The 6,845-nt window shown below is 42.1% G+C and overlaps 1 protein-coding gene across 2 annotated transcripts; it reads right to left on the bottom strand.

Moving 5' to 3' along the window:
* Window positions 1-1,240: 1,240 nt before the first annotated feature.
* On the bottom strand, window positions 1,241-6,570 carry SMIM23 (small integral membrane protein 23). Of its 2 annotated transcripts, none has more exons than XM_054488678.1 (4): window positions 6,396-6,570; window positions 2,095-2,146; window positions 1,827-1,894; window positions 1,241-1,581 (listed from the first exon to the last, which is right to left on the bottom strand). In XM_054488678.1, the coding sequence occupies exons 1-4, from the start codon at window positions 6,498-6,500 to the stop codon at window positions 1,369-1,371; spliced, it is 438 nt and encodes a 145-aa protein (XP_054344653.1). In that variant the 5' UTR covers window positions 6,501-6,570; the 3' UTR covers window positions 1,241-1,368. The 2 variants fall into 2 exon arrangements, with proteins under 2 accessions (XP_054344653.1, XP_054344652.1); XM_054488677.1 differs by having other exon boundaries at window positions 1,243-1,581; window positions 6,381-6,550.
* Window positions 6,571-6,845: the final 275 nt, after the last annotated feature.

Genomic DNA, 6,845 nt, shown 5'->3' with positions numbered 1-6,845 from the left:
CCAGGCTGGTATCGAACTCCTGACCTCAAGAGATTCGCCTGCCTTGGACTCCCAAAGTGCTGGGATTACAGGTGTGAGCCACCGTGCCCGGCCTACACCTTAATTTTTTTCACTTAACTACATATCTTTCAGGCTTTCCCATTTTAGCAGAAGGAAAGTATCAGTCCATGTGGACAGTTATAACAAAACACCTTAGACTGCATAATTTGTAAATAATAGACATTTATTACTCACAGTTCTGGAGGCTGGGAAGTCCAAGATCAAGACACCAGCAGATTCAGTGTCTGGTGAGCACTTATTCCTCATAAAAGGGAACTTCTAGCTGTGTCCTCACATGGTGGAAGGGACAAACAGGCTCCTCAAGCCTCTATTATTAATATAATGGCACTAACAAGCCTCTGTTATTAATATAATGGCACTAATCTCACTAATGAGGGAAGAATCCTCATGATCTAATCACCTCCGAAAGGCTCCAGCTCTTAACACCGTCACATTGAGTATTAGGTTCCAATATATGCATTTTGGGGGTCACCCATATTCACACCATAGTAGAAAGCTTCCTCATTCTCTTTTATAGCTACATGATTGTTCATTGTCTGGCTGTACCATAACTTATATAACCAGCGCCCTCCTGGTATCATTTGGGTTGCTTCCATTTTTTTGCTACTGCAAATAAAGCTGGGGTGAATAGTCTTATCCACATGTAGTTTCATGTGTGGGCAAGTGCAGCTGTGGGGTAAATTCCTTGAAGCAGATTGTTGGGTCAAAGAGAAAATGCATTTGTAAATTTGATAGCTATCACCAAATAGAGATTTTAGAAACCTATACTTCCACCAGCAGAGTCAGAGGGTTGAATGCCGCATAATATCCACACACTTAGCCAGAGCTAGTATCCTCTTACCACACTCCAGGGAGAAAGGAAAAGGCATGTGAGAAAGGAAGAGCTATTTATCTGATACCTGCTATGTGCCAGACGCACTCTGTATACACACCCTAGATACATCGTCTTCCTATAAGGCAAAGTGTGTTTCCCTGATTTTTATACGTCAGGAAACTGAGTCTCAGGTTAAGGAAATTTACACGTCTCAAGAAAGTAGAAGAGTCTTGAACCTATGGCTGGCTCTGAAGCCCGTGTTTGTTCCAGGGGACCACGTCATGGTGCCAGGGAGAATATCTCAGCCGGGCTCTGGTGTTCCGCCAAGGCTGCTTCTGTCAGCATTCATGAATGTGAACAGCGGACTTCATTTCCCAACTACTTTATTTGCTTGCCTGACTGGAACTTCAAGAGTCAGAGCTCTGCCCTGCTTAGAGAAATCCCTGGCAACCCCTCCCCACCTTTGTGCTCTCCCCAGGCCCCAGGCCCACCCCTCACAAGTGACTTTTATGTGTGGAGCAGTGCTCCTCCTGGTGCGGCTCTCCCAGAAGAGCATCCAGCCACAGTTCCAGGTCCCGCACTAGCTGCTCCAGCTCTTGCACCTCTTCCTCTAACTTCTCCAAGAAGACATGCAAGTTCTCCTTCAGCCAGTTCCTGATGGTCTTTATCGGTTCTTCTGAGGGCTCGTTGGTCTGATATTCAAGCCCCTGGAAGGCAGACACAGAAGGGGCATCTTGCGCTTTCTCAGATAGGACCCTCCTCCCCGCCCCCACTGGTTTCGAAAAGATCCCTGGGCCTTTGCACATGCTACTCATTGTGCTCGTAGTACCTGTTCCCACCTTCCACACTTGGCCAGCTACTACTTATCTTTCATGACCCATGTTGCCAATGACACCTCCTCTGGAAAGCCTTCCCAGATTGCCTCACCTCAGTACCTTGCTGGATATGTTACCTGGGAAACTACAAGATTCTGGTAGTAGTTACATTCTCTGATCCTTTCTGACACCTCCCAACTGCTTCCTGAAACAGGCGCAAACATCACCTCTTAAGAGCAAATGAGCACTAATTGAAATAAACATGGTTAGTTATCCCAGTGTGATGAAGGGTCAGTGGGAGAAGGTGGGTTATGGAGGTCCCCTTAACATACAACCATCTTTGGAATATTCCACCAAGCTTCATGTGGATTTGGTTCCTTCTTTCTCAGATTCCAGAATGCTCACCCGATATCCCTGTGCTCAAGTACAGCACCAAGATCAGCAATGCCAACAGCGTCTAGGGTGCAAGAAGAAGAGGAGGAGGAAGAACATGAGGATGAATTCTCTCCAGGTCCCCCTGCTTCCATCACAAACAGCCAGACATGGGAATGCTTATAAGACAGTTTTTTGAGTTTAACTTTTGTTCTAGTTATCTAAGTCACACTTGTTTACTACAAAACTCCCAAACTTTGAAGAAATAGATAACACGGCAACTTACTGATGTTCAATTTGCATTTTCTCTCATGTAAACATTTTTCATTTTAACCGATCTTGAAAAGGAATCAACTTCATTGTGGTATAATTTACATATAATAAAACACACATATTTAAAATGTATAGTCTGATGAGTCTGATGAGTTTTGATGAACGTCTATACCTGTAGACTATTACCCCAATCAAGATGTGGAGCATTTCTGTCATCTTAGAAAGTTTCCTTTTGCAGTCAATTCCATCCTCACTCCTGCCCTGCCTGGAGAGAACCATTAATCTGTTTTCTGTCACTATGAGTAGTTTTGCCTATTCCATAACCTTGTATAAGTGGAATTACATAGTGTGTGTGCTTTTGCATTTAGTTTCTTTTGCTTAAGATAACGTTTTTGAAATGCCTCTATTTTTTGTGCTCAATTTTATTGATGAGTATATTGTGTATTTTATTGATGAGTATTTATTTTATATGAACATAGAATATTGCACAATCAGTCTCTTTACCTGTTGATGGACTTTTGGGTTGTTTCCAGTTTGGGGCTATTATGAATAAAAGTGCTATGAACACTCATATACAAATCCTTATGTGAACATATGTTCACATTTCTCTTGGGTTAATATTCAGAAATGCAAATGCTTGGTTATATGGTAAATGTATGTTTAATTTTATAAGAAACCACCAATGACTTTTCTTTACCCACTGAGCAACTATATGTGTCCCCATTTTTGTGGTAAATTGCATTAATTGTGTTTTAAATATTGAGCCAAATGAGTTTCTTCAGTAAACTCTAGTTGTTCATGATGCATTAGCTAGCCTTTTTATATATCGTGTGATTTGATAAGCTACTATTTTGTTGAGATTTCTTACATCTACATTCAGAAGAGATTGGTTTAAAACTTTTTCTAGGCCGGGCGCGGTGGCGCATGCCTGTAATCCTAACACTTTGGGAGGCCGTGGTGATCACCTGAGGTCAAGAGTTCGAAACCAGCCTGGCCAACAAGGCGAAACCCTGTCTCTACTAAAAATGCAAAAATTAGCTGGCCATGGTGGCCGGCGCCTGTAATTCCAGCTACTCGGGAGACTGAGGCAGGAGCATCATTTGAGCCTGGGAGGCGGAGGTTGCAGTGAGCCAAGATTGCGCCACTCCACTCCAGTCTGGGTGACAGAGCAAGACTCTGTCTCAAAAAAATTTTTTTTTTTCTACACGTTTGTCGAGTTTTGGTATCAAGGTTTTGTTGCCCCCTTAAAATGAGTTGGTAAGAACTCCCTCCTCCTCCATTTTATGAAATAATTTGTGTAAGATTGGTATTATTTTCATCTCAAATGATCGATACAATTTATTTGTGAAAACTTTTGGGTCTGTAGTTATTAAGACTATTTCTTCTTGAGTCAATTTTGTAAGTTGTACTGCCAAGGAAGATTTGTCCATTTCACCTAAGTTAAATGTATTGGCATCAAATTGTTTCTACTATTACCTTAATATTCTTTTAATGCCTGTAAGAGTCATGATAATAATCCTCTTTCATTCTTTTAAAAAATATATATAAAGAAAAGAGGTCAAGAGAGGAAACAAAGACCTCTTTCATTCTTGATATTGGTAATTTATGTTTTCTTTCTATGTATGTTTTTTGTTGAGTCTATTTAGAAGTTTTCCAATTCTTAATCTAATTTTACCAATTAAAAATGGTTATTAATTTTATTGTTTGTCTGCTTTACATTTCATTAATTTCTGATTTTGTCTTTATTATTTATTTCTTTATACTATTGACTTTAATTCTTCTTTTTCTGCTAATGTGGAAATTTTGACCATGGCTTTTAAAGTTTTCTTGTTTTTCAAATATGTGTGTGTGTGTGTGTGTGTGTGTGTGTTTGTGTGTGTTTGCATATTGACTGACATTGAATTTTCCCCAAACTCACTAGATGTTGGCTGAGTCAGATTTAGTTTGCCTTAAAGAAAGAATAAATTTCTTACACACCCAAGTATGTGAAGTAACATTTAGACCCAGTACTAAACAAGGAAGATGAAAGATTTGTCTAACTTGCCTCTTCCCCAGATAATTTTCTTTATAATACTAGCAACTACATTATTATTAACTTAAAAAAAGAAACACGTTACATTGCAACAACTGGTTGAGTTTCACAGACACAATGATAAGAGAAAGAAGTCAGACACAAAAGCATACATGGTATGATTCCATTTACATGAAATTCAAGAACATAGAAAACTCAGCTATGATGACAAAAATCAGAATCACTGCTATGAAGGGTGGGATGCCAGGTGGGCGGAGCCCCAAAAGAGCCTCCCTCAGTGCTAGAAACGCTCTATAGTTTGATCTGTGTGTACACCCAATGCAAAATCATCACACTGTACATTTAATATCAGGGTCCTTTTTCTTTTCTTAGCAATATTCTTTAGGAATCTTTTCATGGAAGACACACACTAACTGTCACAATCTTTAAAATGGCTGATGAGTTTTCGTGGCCTGGAAGCTCTTCTATGTATCTAACCAGTCCTCTAACAGTGTATTTTACAGGTTGATTTCTTCCCCGGCATTCTTGCTGCTGGTTTCTATACTGTGCTGCATGGAGGCAAAGGGAGGAACATGGACTAGGATTGAGTTTGAGTCCTTCTCCTTGTGTCGTCTTGGGGCCTGAGCCAAATAATTTCTCTGAGCCTCAGTTTCTTCGTCTGTAAAATGGATTTTGAAATACACTGCAAAGTCTTTCAAAAAAGAAGTGGCTCACACCTGTAATCCCAGCACTTTGGGAGGCCGAGGCGGGTGGATCGCGAGGTCAGGAGTTCGAGACCAGCCTGGCCAATATGGCGAAACCTTGTCTCTACTAAAAATACAAAAATTAACTGGATGTGGTGGCGGGCGCCTGTAGTCCCAGCTGCTTGGAAGGCTGAGGCAGTAGAATCACTTGAACCCGGGAGGTGGAGGTTGCAGTGAGCCAAGATCGCACCATTGTACTCCAGCCTGGTGACAGAGTAAGGCTCCGTCTCAAAAAAAAAAAAAAAAAAAAAAAAAAAGAAAAAGGAAAAAATAGGACTCTGGTAGAATCAAGGTGTGAAATGCTGTGGTAAACAAAGCTAAGCAGCCTTCTTTGTTGCAGGACTTCTCAGAGCCTTCCTTACGTGAATGAGCAGCGTCAGTCTTCAGGAGGGGATGAGGGTATGCAGCCTTCCCCAAGCCACAGAATTCTGTCAAGAATGTTTCTAAAAGGAGCATTCCTGGGGTCTGGGGTCTATGGAACACTTTTTAGGAAAAGCCGCAGCATGATGGGTGCCCATGAAGGCCCCTGTTATACGCTACAGGGTCCAGCATATAGGAGGCGCTTGGTGCATGTATAGTAAATTAATGAGTGAACAAGTCTTTTGAAAACAGAGACAGCAGAGCTTATTCATTCATTGCTGTGCTTAAAACCCTTCGACAGCTTCTTATCCTCAGAATAAACCCTTGCTCAGGGTTCTCATAGCAGATGAACTTGGTTTCAGGGGGTTCTAAAATCAGATGGATGTGTTTTCAAATCCTGATATGTCCCAGTTGTATGGCCCTTTTGCCTTTCTGGGCCTCAGATTACCCTCTGTGAATGAGGTTGATAGCATCTAAGAGATGGGGTGTGGATGCACCAGACTGTGTGCAGCAAGCATTAATGTTTTCCATTTTGACGAAATCCCACGAGTTTTGAATTTCAGCCCTGAGAATGAATCCTCCAGGAGCGCTCCAATTCAGGAGTATTATCAGTTCATTCATTCATTCAGCATCTACTAGGCACCAAGCACCATGCTAGGCACTAGGGATTCAGCAGGGAACTAAACAAAAAGCCCAGTCCTCCTGGAACATACCTTCTGCTGGCAGTGCTGAGAATTTAATAAGGCACTGTCAGTGATGGTCCCGGCAAGAAGTGCCTAAGCCCCTAAGCTGTGCTCTACCAGAGTGGGATCCAGGGACGGTTGAGTCCAAGATTCATTCCGGGCTTTGAGGGCCTTCTAGTCTGTCTGGAGTGGCAAAAGGAGCCCAGATGGGAGGAAAGCAGCATGTACCTGGCTTGGCCTCACCTGCTTCTTCTCATTACAGTGGCTGCCCCTTCTCCGTTCAAGCAGCTGGGCTGCCACCTGCTCTGCTGCCACCCGCCTTCTGCTGTCCACTTGCTGGGTTGCCATGGCCTCGGATCTGGCTGCCTGGGTGGACCACGCTCAACAGGCAGAAGGGCACCCTTCCCCTCCCCCACCTGTGGTCACCAGGAATCCTGCAAACATTGAGTTCTGATGTCACAGAAGGTAGGGACAGCAAGGTTCCCACCTTTCCACCACCCTGATTTTTAGTCCCTTCCCTCACTTTTATTTTTCATATAAGTGTAGAAAACAAAGATCAGGAAGAAATGCATCAAAAGATTATGTTTCAAGATGATGATTTTTCTGATTATTTTCTTCTATATTTGCAAGTTTTTAATAAAAATGCTAATTCTAAAATATAAAAACAATAGGTTGGGTGCAGTGGCTCACACC

Source organism: Pongo pygmaeus, chromosome 4, assembly GCF_028885625.2.
Source record: "Pongo pygmaeus isolate AG05252 chromosome 4, NHGRI_mPonPyg2-v2.0_pri, whole genome shotgun sequence".
In the NCBI taxonomy this organism is placed as follows: domain Eukaryota; kingdom Metazoa; phylum Chordata; class Mammalia; order Primates; family Hominidae; genus Pongo; species Pongo pygmaeus.
The sequence above is the reverse complement of the archived record's forward strand: the minus strand, read 5'-3'. Positions and strand labels throughout refer to the sequence as shown.

Coding starts and splice junctions, on each gene's coding strand:
- SMIM23 (XM_054488677.1), bottom strand. CDS start 6,500: ATGGCAACCCAGCAAGTGGACAGCAGAAGGCGGGTGGCAGCAGAGCAG. Junction 1,895..2,094: donor CTTGAGCACAGGGATATCGG/GTGAGCATTCTG, acceptor CGCCTGTTTCAG/GAAGCAGTTGGGAGGTGTCA. Junction 1,582..1,826: donor AGAATCTTGTAGTTTCCCAG/GTAACATATCCA, acceptor TCTGCCTTCCAG/GGGCTTGAATATCAGACCAA.